The sequence below is a fragment of the Diutina rugosa genome, assembly GCF_008704595.1.
Source record: "Diutina rugosa strain CBS 613 chromosome Unknown scaffold23_size180195, whole genome shotgun sequence".
Taxonomy (NCBI): Eukaryota; Fungi; Ascomycota; class Pichiomycetes; order Serinales; family Debaryomycetaceae; genus Diutina; species Diutina rugosa.
This window is the reverse complement of record NW_022995068.1, coordinates 29,307-44,463: the sequence shown is the minus strand read 5'-3', so window position 1 is coordinate 44,463 and position 15,157 is coordinate 29,307. Positions and strand designations below refer to the sequence as shown.

At 48.4% G+C, this 15,157-nt stretch overlaps 7 protein-coding genes across 7 annotated transcripts; 3 read left to right on the top strand and 4 right to left on the bottom strand. All coding sequences in view use genetic code 12, as the record gives it.

The window, feature by feature from the left end:
• Nucleotides 1–48: 48 nt before the first annotated feature.
• Nucleotides 49–1,530, bottom strand: DIURU_000317 (alcohol O-acetyltransferase; the record flags this gene model as incomplete). Its single annotated transcript, XM_034155902.1, has 1 exon — nt 49–1,530. One exon carries the CDS (start codon nt 1,528–1,530, stop codon nt 49–51), a length of 1,482 nt encoding a protein of 493 aa, XP_034014839.1.
• Nucleotides 1,531–2,363: 833 nt separating this feature from the next.
• DIURU_000316 (uncharacterized protein) lies at nt 2,364–6,098 on the bottom strand (the record flags this gene model as incomplete). Its single annotated transcript, XM_034155891.1, has 1 exon — nt 2,364–6,098. The coding sequence occupies one exon, from the start codon at nt 6,096–6,098 to the stop codon at nt 2,364–2,366; it is 3,735 nt and encodes a 1,244-aa protein (XP_034014838.1).
• A 1,166-nt stretch (nt 6,099–7,264) lies between these two features.
• DIURU_000315 (peroxiredoxin) lies at nt 7,265–8,002 on the top strand (the record flags this gene model as incomplete). The annotated part of the gene is made up of 1 exon (XM_034155880.1): nt 7,265–8,002. One exon carries the CDS (start codon nt 7,265–7,267, stop codon nt 8,000–8,002), a length of 738 nt encoding a protein of 245 aa, XP_034014837.1.
• Nucleotides 8,003–8,214: 212 nt separating this feature from the next.
• On the bottom strand, nt 8,215–8,748 carry DIURU_000314 (uncharacterized protein; the record flags this gene model as incomplete). The annotated part of the gene is made up of 1 exon (XM_034155869.1): nt 8,215–8,748. One exon carries the CDS (start codon nt 8,746–8,748, stop codon nt 8,215–8,217), a length of 534 nt encoding a protein of 177 aa, XP_034014836.1.
• Nucleotides 8,749–8,914: 166 nt separating this feature from the next.
• On the bottom strand, nt 8,915–10,367 carry DIURU_000313 (uncharacterized protein; the record flags this gene model as incomplete). Its single annotated transcript, XM_034155858.1, has 2 exons — nt 8,915–9,693; nt 9,824–10,367. The coding sequence occupies 2 exons, from the start codon at nt 10,365–10,367 to the stop codon at nt 8,915–8,917; spliced, it is 1,323 nt and encodes a 440-aa protein (XP_034014835.1).
• A 1,832-nt stretch (nt 10,368–12,199) lies between these two features.
• DIURU_000312 (uncharacterized protein) lies at nt 12,200–13,246 on the top strand (the record flags this gene model as incomplete). The annotated part of the gene is made up of 1 exon (XM_034155847.1): nt 12,200–13,246. The coding sequence occupies one exon, from the start codon at nt 12,200–12,202 to the stop codon at nt 13,244–13,246; it is 1,047 nt and encodes a 348-aa protein (XP_034014834.1).
• Nucleotides 13,247–13,704: 458 nt separating this feature from the next.
• DIURU_000311 (M18 family aminopeptidase) lies at nt 13,705–15,144 on the top strand (the record flags this gene model as incomplete). Its single annotated transcript, XM_034155836.1, has 1 exon — nt 13,705–15,144. The coding sequence occupies one exon, from the start codon at nt 13,705–13,707 to the stop codon at nt 15,142–15,144; it is 1,440 nt and encodes a 479-aa protein (XP_034014833.1).
• Between the last annotated feature and the right edge of the window lie 13 nt (nt 15,145–15,157).

Here is a 15,157-nt window from a genome sequence, read left to right as displayed (position 1 = left end):
TCAAATTCACTCAAAATCGTATATTAGCATTACTCATTATTAGTCTCATTAGTCGACGGTGTGGAGCCATTTGGTGCAAAACTCGGTCAAATTATCGGCAAACACGTCCAACGCCGGTCTTTCATTAACAGTTTCATTATCAAATTCGGGGTAGTAGCAGAAGGTGACGTTGAGCCCCCCACGCAGAGTGCTCATGACATTAGCGCAAGTATTATAGGTTGCTCCCGTACACGAAACAAAGAACGCATCGAGCACCCTGTAGTGATTATGCTGTTCCTTGACACGTCCCAAGTTGGATACGGTGACCAGCTTTTTCGGTGCCTTCCAGCGGGTTTCAAATAATTGGTCAAGATCGACTTCTCGAACAAGCCCCGTGAGCCGGAAGGGCTTGCGGGAATCAATCCCTTGCCACATTTCTTGATTAACGTAGCCAATGGCTCCGTAAGCATCAGTTATCGGAGCTAAGCCGATATCCTGGCCACAGACAAACCCGCCTTTGATTTCCATATCGGGGTAGTAACGACGGCCTTGTAACGCAATATAGGCCAGCATACTACACCCTAATTGCGAGTGGAATAACGACGATTGCATCGCTTGACAAATGCCCACGGTTAAAAAGGGAGTAAGAGTTACTCCCTGGTTGCGACACCAGGTGAGCATATCCTCCGTTTGTGCCGGCAGAAAATTGATATTGCGGACTTTTGTAGCCGTCTTGGGTTCCCATTTGTGGTTAGGATTATAGTAAACCGGAGAATTAGCCGCATAGGGGGAGGGTGACCCCTTTAACCATTGAGTGAGTGTGTGCCATAACCAGTGTAACCAGTGGCGAATGGAGGCGGGGAGGTACTGGCGACACCATTCAGCCACGTAGAACTCGATCCATTCAGTGGTAGTCGGGTCATACAAGTTGGTGAGGCATTCTCTCGGGGGAGGGATTTCTCCATCGGCAAACGTCCCGTCCTTACCGTAGTGGTAGACAAGGTCTAAATTGCACAGACAGTTTGATTCGCCGGCTAACTGTTCGAGCAACTCGTCCATAAACACTGCGCCCAGCCCCCCGTCGAATACCAGGTGGCAGAACACCCCCAGGATCCACGTGCGGCGGGTTTTATCGGTAAACACGTGGATACGCCAGAGCGGCTGGTGCTTGTTCATGCCAATAACAATATCATTCAATTGTTGGAGTACCGCGTCGGTAAACTCGTCGACTTCGTGGAAAATGACGTTGTCGCTGAAAGTGATCTTATCGACCACCAGCACCCGCCAGTCGCCATTGTGGGGGTTTTGGGGGTTGTCGTTGAAGAATTGGAGCGTGTACCACGGCTGTTGTTTCACCAAATGGAGCAATCCGTGGAATAGGTCCTGTTTGCCAATCTCACGGTCCACCTCGTACGTGACCAGAAAATTGGTATAGAAGCCTAGTTGCACCCGGTAGATGTAGTAGCGCTCGAGCCATTGCGGCTGGCGCAGCGGCGGCGTCGCCGGAGGGGTCTGGGGCCGCTGGCCTCGGCGTCGCTTCGACGCCGTCATTCGCAGGAACAAGTACGGTAGTAGCCGTACCCCCCACCCGATATTAGTAGTGGGGTTATGAGAATCACTCAGGTGACCCGTCATTTATAGTACTAGGAAACTTAGAGACTAGAAGAGGTTTCAGGCAGGAATTGGGGTATTTATTTATACGCCATGTACACCGATGTACGATGAGATGTTTGAGTAACTGCAATGACTCATTGATGGGCGCGGTCTCGCGGCTGGTCTATGGCTTTGACCCCCCTCCCTAATTGCCCCGCGTTCATCCCCAGTCCGAGTCTCTCCCCGGTCCGAATACAGTAAGCCATATTGTAGATGTATTTTAGGCGAATTGTTTGTTGATGGGAAGGATTAACTGGGGAGGACAATGGGTAATTGATGCCATGCACTCATACGCATCCCCCGGAGGTGACCACGGCGGTCTGCTTGACTGCACTTCATCGGGGTCTAGTTGAAGTTGGGATAGATGAATGGTACTAATGTTCGCTAGTCTAGGGCAATTTGGTGAATGTTTATCAATACTCCGTTGTTTCTCGCAATAATTCTCGCAATTGATACTTTGACCTCTCTCGCTCCACCGCGCGGTACAATTGTTTACGTCTATACACGAACTTATTCCTCTAAACGGGGCTGAAATTGAGTCCCCAATCCTTTACGTGGTATTACATTTGCAATACTTCCAGTTGGTATCGTTCCCCGGACGTGATTTGTTGGCATTTGTGGGCGTTTGTTTTGTCGAGAACTATACACTACTTACCCACAAATAAGTTTGTTGGTATAACCTAAGTTGCTGTTGTTGATGTTGCCGTTGCCCCATTGCCATCGTGAACCTCCTACTCTGTGTCTGACAGTTCCGTATCAACGAAGAAGTTGATGAATGACTCCTCTGGTTCACGGAGGGCCTCCTGTGGTTCACGGAGGGACTCCTGTGGTCCATGGAAAGACTCCTGTGGTTCACGAAAGGCACCAAAGGCAGCGTCAGCTCCAAGAGCTCCAAATGCAGCGTCAATCCCAAGAGCTTCAACCAACCTTATATTGTTGGCGTTGGCGATCCTCTCAGCGATGAAATCTCTCAGTCTGAACCTTTGTGGTTGATTCAAAGCCATCCGACCCGCTCCTGTAGCTGGGTTTTGCCGCCAAAGTCTGAGAGAATCCTCAAACTGCTTCTGTTGAAATTGCTGGTACGTGCCAAACTTCATTGGCATGAGAGGCAACGGTGGCTCCGAAGTTTCTCCGGCTTGATAGTTCAAGATAGTGAAATCTGGGTTGATTATCAACGGTGGCTTCTCATCTTTCGCTTTTGGCTTCTTCTTCTTCTTCTTCTTCTTTTTCTTTTTCTTCGGCTTGGGAGCGGCGGGGACATCATCCTTCAGTTTGGCTTCTTCCTCAGTTTTGGCGTCATCAGCATCAACTGTGTCTTGTGGCTTGGTCTCAGTGGTGTTTCCCGGCTTGGCCTCAATCTGTGGTTTGGCATCAGTCATGGCCTGGACATCATCCTGTGGGTTGTCATCGGTCGTTTCCTGGTTGTCGTCCTGTCGCTTGAGCAGAGGTTTACCCGAAACGTCACCTTGTGCCTTGTCTTTCGCCAGTGTCTTAGCCTGAGACTTACGCTTGGTTTTAGCCTTCGGCTTAGCGTAAGGGTCAAACGGTTTCTTCAAGAGCGGCTTGGATTTGGAAACCTTCTTGGCATCGACCTTATTGGCAGGTTCAGCAGGTCCTCTGGTCGCTTCATTGCCAACCTCAAGGTTAGGCTTGTTAGCCTCGGTGACAATGCCAACTTCAGGATCGGGTTCAGTCTTCAAAGACGGCGGGTTGGGCTTGTCAGGACTGTTGCCAGGCTCGTCAATCTCCGAGTCACGCTTATCAGCTTCGGCGAGCTTGTCGGTTTCAGGATTTGGCTCTTCTGCGTCAGGCGACCCAATTTCAGGAGAAGGCATCTCAGACACGGTTACGCTGCTAACGTCAGGGGTATCGGCCTTGACCGCAGCCCCAAGCTCAGGCGATTTGGCCTTGACAATGTTTTCTTTCGCATCTGGCGGAACATCAAAAGAGATACCAAGCCCTGGAGTACCAACCATCGGGCTCACCGGTGGGGCAGCAGGAACTACAGCGGAAGTAGGTGCGGGAGCATAGAGGTCCAGCTCCGACGTATCGCTGTAAACATCAAGTTGTACGTTAGGCTCAACGCCACTCACCACTTCGTCCTCAACGTCAGGTTGAGGCTCCATTTCGGGCTCCGCGTCAGTTTCAACTTTGGTGTCTTCGTCAGGCTCAGCTTCGGGACTGAATGCGGTTCTCACTTGGTCTAAAATGGGTTTGGTTTCGTCCAAATGGCGCTTTGATTCATCAAGTTTATCCTTGGCCGTCTCCAATTGCTCAACACGAGCAGCAATTTGACCCAATAACCGGTTAAGTTCATGTTCTTTGGCCTCTACTTCGGCTTCAAGACTCATGCGAACGGCGTCGGTGTCCTTCAATTGCGAGATACTGTCGTCAAGTTTATTATTTGACTCCTTTATGGCCAAATCAAGCGCAAACAATTGAAGCTTAGCTTCTTCAGTCAACTGTTGTGACTGTTGAACAACGTCTTCAATAGCAGCAATGCTTCCACGTTCAAATTCAAGCAATTCCGCCGCCGACTCAATTGCATTAGCATCCGTGCCTTCACGGTCGATGCCAGCCTTGGTTTCCTCGACCTCCTTGAGTTTTAATTGCTCGGTTTCCTCCTCCGATTGTCGCTTTACCCGTTGCAACCGGTTGTTTTCCTCGGTCATTTGGTTAATTTCGATGATGACCTGGTCGTTGAGGTTGCTCATTTCGTTGAACCGTTGTTGCAATTGAGTAAGAGACCCCCGCAATTGGTTATTCTCTTCGTTTAACCGAGCCACTTCTGGGTGTGGTTGGCCCACAGTGAGTTGCAATTTGTGAAACTTTTCCTCCAAGATGCCGTAGTCGGTGATTAACTGCTCGTTCTGCTGTTCAAACGCTGTCAACCGGCGGTGCAATTGGGCGTTGACGCCTTGGGATTGTTGCAAATCCGCGTGCAAGAGCTGGTTGTCGCTGTACAACCGGTGGTTGCGGGCCTGTTCTTCCTGGAGTGCTGTCTCGATACTGGCAATCACCACTCGCGATGTCTCCTCCTCGTCCTGGTTGGCATCATCAGTTTGAATAGCAATTTCTCGACTGCCCTGGGGTGATTCTGACTCACCTCCGTTAGGCTCAGGGGACTCTGGTTTGGCGTCAGTTTCGCCAACATCTTCCGGGTTGACCATATAGACAACAGCAGCGTCAAGTTGAGGGAGAGTGGGGTAAAATTTGTTGCCATTAGTGACAAATTTTGGTGGTTTGGGCAGAGCGTCGCAGACTAAAGTGGCGGTGTCGTCAGGCAGGCTGTTTTCCAGTGACAGTTCCAAGTGGTTTCGTTTCGCTGGTGGGCTTGGTGATGCGGTGTCGCTGTTGGTTAGCTTGGATTTGCTTCTTTTTCTGATCGCAGATCCCAAATCAGAAATTGTCATTCTCAATTCTTGAATCTCGAGTCTCAATTCAAGAGCAGTGGCAACATCATGTAATTGTCGCTCCAGAAGTGAAGCAATGACAGTATGGGAAGGCGAGGGGGAGTGGGGAAGTGTTGTCGGTGTGTGTTTGAAGCTGTTCCACAAGATGGACAATATGGCAAAGATGAGGACACCAGTGAACACTATGGGTACCGCTGCTGCTTGGCAATAAAGCCACACCGTTTGGGCCACGGAGACCACTAACCGCCACCCATAGATAAGCAGGTGGCCAATTTCAATGGCACTCACCACTACTATCACCCATACCAAACCAAGAAGGGCTAAGAATAGTTTGATTATGCACACCACCACAGCCGCCACTGCTTTGGAAACGTACCTTAACGGTTTCCAGATGAACTCGAGCAATTTCCAGACGTGGATTGCGAGAAACTCTTCGACCTGGTATACGAGGTCAAAGAACCACACGAAAGCAGCCGACCAATCGAAATTGATAAGCTGAGCAACCAATGCCAATAAGGCTACTAAAGCCCAGCACAAGTAATTGAAGAATACTAACTGGGCAATATTATGGATGGTTTGGTAAGGGAAATCATGGGTGGTGAGCACGCATGGATTATTATCGATTTGGCGGGATTCAAGCAGGAGCATGGTCACCGTGAAATAGATGATGATCAAGGCCGTGGTCACCATTGACGATATCAATGTCGCCCCATAAGCTCGTCTAATAAACGAAGATTGCGAAGTTTGAGGTATTTCAGGAGAAAGATTGTCAACTTCAACAGCGTTATCATTGGTGAGTGATTCTTGAGTCAATTGGCAAATGTGGTCCCAGAGGTACTCGGTGACGAACACGCAACAGATGGCGGTCACCAAATTGGCGAAGGACCGGTTGGCACTAAACGAGGCGAGGACGCTAATATAGATCGTCACGAGGACGGCATCAGGATTGGAAACAACGACTTCGATAGCCGTAAGTACGATGAGCCAGATGACGCAAGCTAGGCCTGCTTCCATCGGCGTGGGGAAGCCAAATAGCTTCATTGGCTGGTTCATGGTGGAAAGAACCTGTGGACGGAGAGGAGAATGCAATTGCAGCATGGTTGCGAATATTATCTTACCCCTGTGTCTGCAGCTACTTTGAAGAGTCGTAGTTTCGGGGAGGTATAGTGTTTGAGGTGGCGTAATTACAGGGTATAAGACGGTATTGATTTTTGATCGTGTTGGGGATCGTGTTTCTTCTGGCAAACTAAGCTAGCACTTTGGGCATCGTCAATCATCACTTATTTTAATTTTGTTTTTCGATTTCCCAACGTTTTGCAAATTTCTTTTACCTGTACTGGAGAAGGTACACCCTTCAATATGGTAATTATAATTTGGGGAGCAGGAAGAAGGTTAAAACTGGCATTCATTAAATTGAACTTTGCATCATAGTTAACAGCAGTATGTATTTAATCCATTCATTTTGTTTATTTGAATTCATTAACTGAACGTTTTGTTTAGGGAAGAACTTTTTGCAATTTCGCATAATTTCACTAACAGTCGAAGGAAAGAAGAACTTAGTGCAAAGCGATAAAGAACGAATAACTGTGGTTAAACCAGCACAATGGTTCCAGGTCTTCACCATTAGATCATGCTGAATCCATGATATCCAGGAGTTAATAGGACTGTAATTACCTACTTCTTTAGCATCGGCTAAGCCTCGCCTTTACGAGTACAGTGTACATGAGTTAACCATCGACAAGTTTGAGAAGCTGTAAAACCGTCGAACAAACGTGTGTATGGTATATGGCAATAGTAAAGACTCCCATTAAAGACTTTAATAAGAGGCTACTAAGTTCGCTACCCTCAAACTCCGTGGTGCGGGCTTTGGTGGTCAATTCGCAGTCTTAAAATCTACATCCATTTACTAAGCCACCGATGAAAAACCACACTCTCTAGACCCATTGAGTACTTAAAATCGATTTTTCATCCATTACAAGCCCAATTCGCTTGTCAACGGTCAATTTTTCACGCTTGGCTGGCGGTGTACTGGCGGGGGGAGCCGGGCATCCTGCACAATGCACGTTGACAACCTTACGCGGTGCTTCGGACCAACTCCGAAGGCAAACATAACGCTGCTGCTGGCTGAGGCAATTTCACGTGACATGGAATTGTCCCCGCCACGGTAAGCGGGCTTCCCAAGGCAATTGTCCCCCCGTGCATCACCAGTTTATATCGTTATGTTCAAGCAATTGATCAGATCGGGTGTGAGAACCCCCGCCGCCGCCCCTCGTTTGGCTCGCTTCATCTCGTTCGACGCCGCCAAGCAGCCGAGAATCAGACTTGGCTCCGAGGCGCCCAACTTCGACGTCGACACCACCGAGGGGAAAATCAACTTCCACAACTGGATCGGCGACAAGTGGGCCATCTTGTTCTCCCACCCCGCCGACTTCACCCCCGTGTGCACCACCGAATTGGGCGCCTTCTCCAAGTTGAAGCCTGAGTTCGACAAGAGAGGCGTCAAGTTGATTGGGTTGCTGACGGAAGGGGTCCCCTCGCACAAGGAGTGGATCAAGGACATCGAGGAAGTGGTGACTAATGGGGCCAAGTTCGAGTTCCCCATCATTGCTGACGAGAAGTTGGAAGTGCTGTACTTGTACGACATGTTGACGGAAGCCGACTTCCAACAGATCGCCAAAAAGCCCGTGTTCACCGTGAGACTGGTGTTCGTCATTGACCCCGCCAAGAAGGTGAGATTGATCATGACCTACCCGGCGCTGACTGGGAGAAACACTGCTGAAGTGTTGAGAGTGGTCGACGCTTTGCAAAAGGCTGACGCCAAGAGCATTGCCACCCCTGTCAACTGGACCGAAGGTGAAGACGTCATCATCCCTCCCACCGTGTCTGACGAAGCCGCTAAGGAAAAGTTCGGCGACTTCAACAAGGTCAAGCCCTACTTGAGATTCACCAAGGCCTAAGCGTAAATATATATAGAAAATACAAACTTTCAGCATAGACTCATCATAGACTATCACAAGAATTTACTATCACCAAACAAACAAGTAGATAGTATTTCTTTTGATCGCATATGTAGCTGTTTTTGTAATTGCTTACTGATGTGATAGTTATTAGTAGCCAAATAAATCAATCTATAAAGGTTTGTATTGATGTAAGTAAGACGGATTGGTGATTATCGCACGGAGGCATTGACCAAAGTCTTCACGGTACACGGGTTTCCTTCCCCATCTCGAAGCAATTGCGATTGATCAAACACCACCTTTTTATCACCGTTAGTACCAAGCTTTTCGGCAATCTCTTGCCACACTTTCGGTTTCACTCTCGACGGCAATGGCGGCTCATCGCCGTCACCAAACCAGAGTCTCTGGCCCACACCACTAGTAGTAGGCGGGTCCACCAATTCCACTTGGTTATTGGCATCAGCAGCCAAAAGCATCGCTTCCAGCTTCACCCCTCTCATCTTCAGCGGTTTCAAGTTGGTGACCACACACACTTTGCGGTCCTGGAGCTCGGTTGAGGGCATATAGTCCACAAGCCCTGAACACACTTGAAGAGGCGACTCAGCACCGACATCGATCTGAGACACGTAGAGCTTATCAGCATCAGGATGGCGACCACACTCAAGGATATGCCCCACACGGATCAATGCATTGTTGGCGAGAGAATTGGCACATCTGGCGGTGGACGAGAATGCCCTTCGCAACATTTGTCGAGACTGCGCGAATCAGGCAGTCAAGGATATTATGGTTTTCAAATGCTGGAAATAAAGTTATTGTTTCAGATGCGTTTCAGATCCCTCTAGTCAAATAATAAAACTCGTTTTTGTTTACATTACATTCTTATAAACTCGACAAAATTCATATGGTCATCATTTAGTCTACTTTCAACCTTGGCCGTTTGAAGTGGGTCACTGCCCCCTGAAGACGTGGGCAATAGTACGAAGGGGGCATCTGGGTCAACCCCAACGTGTCCATGGTGAAGTGCGCCGGTCTCAGTTTCAGCTTCTCACCGTATACGGTGTCGTTCCAGTAGCATATTTCCAAGTGTTCAAGCGCCGTTTCGTCCTCTAATTGGAGCCAGAGCTTTATCGCCTCACAATTAATCATCACCAACGATCTCACCGATGCTGGAATGATGAATGGCGTTCCTTCTGAGCACTTAATTTCCTTGGAAACGATCTTGAGTTCGGTTAACTTGGTCAACGAAGCGAACGCGTAGGGGTAAATAAGGTTTTTGTAATATCTGGGATGGCCCTGGCACACCTCCAAGAATACGATATCGGGGAACTGCTCCACACCGCAAAAGGAGGTCTCCAAACACTGCGTGTCGAGAGAAACGGTGTCGAAATTGAGAACCAGCTGATGATCGATATGAGTCCAGTAAGCTTTGACGCGAACCCGGGCTCTGGAGTAGACCCAGTCTTCGACCGTAGTGTTAGTAAATAGTACCCGTCTTGCCTCGACGTCTACCACTCGCAAGTTTGCTCCCTTCAATTCGAAAAAGTCAATGGGACGAGGAAGCACCAATTCCTCCCAAGTCTCGCACCCAAAGGTGAGTGAGTGCAAGAATTGGCAATCTTCAATGGGGAACGGATTCTCAACATCGATGAGGGTGCAAAACACCACGTTGGGAGCGTCCAACGAAACTTCACCTGGTTTTCAAATATAGATTGGTCAAACGGGAACAATTGAGGGACACGTCGTTATAGTCAAGTAATGTCAAGTACCGCACGTTGGGAGCAGCGAGGTCAATGTCGTAATCAACGTCTTCCAGAGTGTTACAAGCGTCGAACATTTCCAATTGAGGAGGAATGCCTCTAATCAGGCAGGGAGTATCAATGTCAAGTTCAACCAAATGAGGAGGGAGGGGAGTGTCCTCGCAAAGTGAATGATTAAAATAACACGAGACCTCGCGAAGCAGCTCGAATGAAGTCAAGTCGTCGATACGGTAATTATAGACTCTGAGCTCGGTGAGCTGAGCCATTTGCGGCCGTGTGAAAAGCACCGACGCAGGAGAATCTTCAGGGTGGAGTTCAAGGTTTTTATCGACGAACACCGAGGTGAGCTTAGGACAATTGATATAGTGGAAATCATCAAGATGTCCTTCCATACTAATATCGATACTCTCCAAGTCGAGCCAGTGTAAACATCCGAGGATGCCGGTGTTGGCCACCTTTTTCAAATGTAGCCAGTTAAGCTTTCCGGGATCATTCACTCTGGCGGCGGTGAGTTGGGGCAAATCAAACAGTGTAGGTCGCACATTATCAAGAATTGTAATATCTTCCACCTGCGGTGGCAACACAACCATAATCTTTGATGAGTTCATGGTCTCAACAATTTTGAGTGTCTTGAGGTTTGTCAATTCCATGTAAAGTCCTCCATGTAGTATGCAGCAGTGGTCTACTGAGAGCAGCGTTACACTCTTGGGGATGTCGTGCGAGTAAATGGTGGCGTAGCTGAGGGTTAGGTCATCGATAGGATGGCGGAGACTGCGAAATGACCCCCTGATCTAGGCAAAGCCGCCGATAAGTCGTACCAGAAGCAGTTTGAGTTTGGGGATACGGTTGAGCTCGTAAGCGGTGCGACGCCATTCTCCATAGCTAACTTGGACAGCCACATCAATCGGGGGAAGCTGACGGAGTAAAGAAAAGCTGATGTCATTCAAGGACTCCGAAAGAGAGTATTGACGTACAACAACTGGTTTGTTCTTTATAAGGTCAGCAGCGACTTCAGCAACAGTAGTATGACCAAGAAAGGCTACCCAAGCCCGACATATCAGTGGTGGATCAAGGAACCATAGAATATGTCGTTGGAGCTCTACCGGAAGGGTGGCGAATGAAGAGACTGGTGTCTCGCTCATCGAGCGTGTTCGGAGACGTCCCATGCGAGGGGCATGTACTTCATGCGTGTGCTGCACTGATGTACGCGGTGATAGGGGTGATCGTTATCATCACATAATATCCCGCAATTGAGCTCACACAATTGTTTAACACTGGAAAAACCTAAGCTCGAAGTATTGTGCGCGTGAACGACTTGGTGCTCTCGTTTCCATTGACGTAGTCCTCAGTTCGTCTAAAATATTTTGGCCGCGCAAATGCACTGGAGACACCGTAGCGCATACGTCGGAGAACCCGCCAGCCAGTATGTAGGCCTGTGGTTCGTACCAAACTGGTGGTCAGCCCAGCTAACAACATTGACATCATCAGATGAAGCAATCGTTGGGTTCTTGAAGCAATCGTAATACCCACAAGTGGCAGTGTCCTCATAAAGGCACTGTAAAATTGCAATGCGAATACTTAATCACCAAATTGGGACCATACACTATCGGAGAACCCCTAGATTTGTGCTTTACAAACTGCTGAGTGGCACAACCTCCGAGCTAAACGTGTCTCAGCTTGATTGGAGTATCTGATGATCATTCTCATTCGTTATTTTTCTTGTTAGGGTAGACAACGTACTCAGGATATTCGCCTTTGAATGACACCAAAAGCTTCAGCGCTTATGGTCAATTACGGGTGGTGCTGGGGCTAATCAATTTTGAGTAGGGCCAATTCTGAAGTTGAGTTGTTGGCGGAATTGTCACTTGATCCAAGAAGAAAGCACAGCGGCGAGGCACAAATCCCTGACAATCCCCGGTCAAGTTTACCCGGAAACCTTGCTAGTGATGAAGGCAAACACGGGCGTACGGTTCCGTCATGCGTCTGCAAGTAAAGCCAGTCCAATAGAGGAGACTGGAGTGGTTTCTGTTCTCTTTGTGGCGTGGGTGTCCGAGTCAAACCCGGGGAGATTGTAGGGGTACCGAAACAATAGCGCTTGTTTGCTGGGCCACAAAAGCGATAGAACAAACTAGACCCCATTAGTTGATGCAAAACTGTTCGTATCGGAATATATAGGTCTACAGACGTAGGTATATCAATATCGGCCTACACCATTATTTGGTCAATCAAACCGATACGAAGATCATTAGTAGAGTAGTTAGATGCGGTAGGTTCCCGCCTCCTGGCTAGCCAACGTGTACCTTTTATTTGACGTCATTTTAAACAGGCACAAACGCATTAAAGATGGGACAAATGCGGGGGCATGCCCTGATTAAGTTCCACTGAAAACTCAATATAAATACGCTTGGAATTCTGTCATTGATCCAGCAATTAACTCAATATGTTAGTGTTCAACTTGTGCTCGTTGTTAGCGTTGGCGTCGGCGTTGGTGGTCCCCCAAGAAAGCGATGCTTTGGAGAAGAGAGACGACCCCAAGGTGGTGGAGGCTATCCTCGACTTTGAAGGGCGCCAGTTCCACCCTACCGTCAAAGTGGGCTCGCTGGGCGAGACGTTCCACCCCACCCTCGACTCAGGCTCTGCCGAAACCTGGTTCGTCAACAACAACGACTGGGTCCACCACTCGACGCTGCTTGTTAACCTCACCACTCCCTTCCATGTAGGGTTCCTTGGCCTGAAAAAGCCCAGAACCGGCTACTACGTCACCGATACCATGTATTTCGACAACACCAAGACGGAGAACCTCCAGTTTGGCCTTGTTGACGAGTGGGATACCACCTCCAACAAACGGGGGTTGATAGGCCTCGCCCGATGGACGGGCAAGTACGATACCTTGCCCTTCCACTTGAAGACGACGGGCCAGGTTGAGCGTAATGTCGCTTCGATTTGGTATAGCACTAAGAGGGACACCGGTAAGCTTATCTTTGGCGGCTTCGACCAAGCAAAAGTGGGATCGGAATGGACCACTCACTCCGACCCAAAAACTTTTAAAGTGCCCGTGGTCAAAGTGACGACGGGGGGAGTCGACCACTACCCTGATTTTGGCGATTACCCGATCGTTGTCGACACTGGTGCCCTGAATTCGCTCCTCCCCAGAGCCATTGTCAAACCCATTGCCGAGTATTACAATGCCACTTTGGTGGGCAAGGAGTACGAAGTGTCGTGTAACCCTCCCGAGGGCCTGTTCCAGCTTACCCTTGGCTCGTTGGAGTTGGATATCCCGTTGAAGGAGTTTGTCCACCAGGCTCCGGGTAAGGCTGAGGGTATTTGCACTATTGGAGCCAGCATTGCTGAGGACCGGGGTAACGTTACTCTTATCGGCACGTCGCTTATCAGTAGAGTGGTGACGCTTTTCGACTATGAGAAGGGCGAGGTGTCGATGGCTAAGCTCATCGATACCCCGGAAGAGAATATCGTGGCGGCTAAGTAAGTGAGATTTCATATGAATTGAATGAATTGAATGTGATAGTGCCGAAGGAGGCGGCTAAGGCCCATCACTAAAAGTGAATAGTAAATGTGACCAATACTCAGTCATTTATGGAATGAGTAAGATGACAACAAATTTGTAAGGTATCCTTCTTAGTGAGCAGATCGCTATCAGAATTATACTTCGTTGATTGCCACAGTTAGTCACATAGTTAATCTCATGCTGATAACTCGAACATTGATCATCATCCCTGTTACGGAAATCACCAACTTTCAGTATTCTGATCACCTGTTTTTCGTATACCGTAAAAATTAATTCAAACCTTTACTCTCATGAATTTCATCGGTGCTGCAAAAGTCTCCACAATTAAACGCGCCCAGTGCCAACCAACAGAAGGGTGTCCACATATCACCAAAAAGACCATCAAACCAAACCATCGACGACATCACCATACTTTACAAATGAAACAGAACGACTCTGCGCTAGTTGATCATCGCTACGACGACGACTATTACCTCAACTACGCCCACCAATATATCGACTTCACCTACAATAACCCGACGCTATTCCATGCTATCAGCCACTTTTCCCATCAATTGAAGTCCAAGGGATTCAAATATTTGGATGAAAAAGACAATTGGAGTGATATTGGACCGGGGAAGTACTTTACCGTGAGGCTGGGGCTGCTGCTCTCGGCATTCATTATTGGCGACCAGTGGCTGCCCAAACGGGGCGTGGGGTTTATCGGTACCCATATCGACTCGTTGACGGCGGTATTAAAGCCTAAACTGATTAAAAACGATAAAGACGGCTACCAGCTCCTTGGGATTGCTCCTTATTCGGGGGGTCTTTCTCCTGTGTGGTGGGACCGTGATTTAGCCATTGGCGGTCGCCTATGGGTCAAAGATAAGGATGGAAAAGTTATTCCCAAGCTAGTTGATTCCTCGCCTCACCCGATTGGCCATATCCCGTCGTTGGCGCCTCATTTCGGTACCCCTTCAAAAGGACCATTTAATAAGGAAACCCAGGCTATCCCAGTTATTGGCTATGGTAACAAGCAAGACGATGCTACTGACGAAGAAAAAAAGGCTCCATTGTATGGGAAACACTCGCTCCAGTTGTTACGCTACATTGCCCAATTAGGTAAGGTGTCAGTCAACGACATTATCCAGTGGGATATTCAATTATACGACGTGCAAAAGGGGGCCATTGGTGGTCTCGATGACGACTTTATCTTTGCTCCCCGCGTCGACGATAAGGCGTGTCTGTACGCCGCCATTTACTCGTTGCTTGAAGCTGACCACGAAAAATTACTAAAATCTGATGGGTTATCGATGGTAAACTTATACGATAACGAGGAGATTGGATCGTTAACACGCCAAGGAGCCGAAGGCGGTTTATTTGAAGCCGTAATCACGAGAATTGTCGGTGCTTATTTGGACAATCAAGCGTCAGTGGCAGATGCTTTAAGGGTAGTATACGCTAATCTGGTATTGCTTTCAGCCGACGTTGTCCATTTGGTAAACCCCAACTTTGACCAGTTATATTTGGAGGGCCACAAGCCGGTACCGAATAAAGGGATGACCATTGCTCTTGACGCTAATGGAGCCATGGCCACTGACTCAGTGGGATTAAGCCTTATAGAGGAGGTGGCTCGTAAGAATGGTGACGACGTGCAATACGCCCATAACCGTAACGATACCAGAGACGGCGGCACTATTGGTCCGACAATTCTGGCCAATACGGGAGCACGAACTATTGATTTGGGGATCCCACAATTGTCGATGCACCTGATTCGAGCCACTCTTGGCGTGAAGGATATTGGCTTGGGTATCAAGTTTTTCAAAGGGTTCTGGCAATTCTGGAGAGAAACCTATGATTTGTATGATGGGTTGGTGTGACTGATAAATTAAG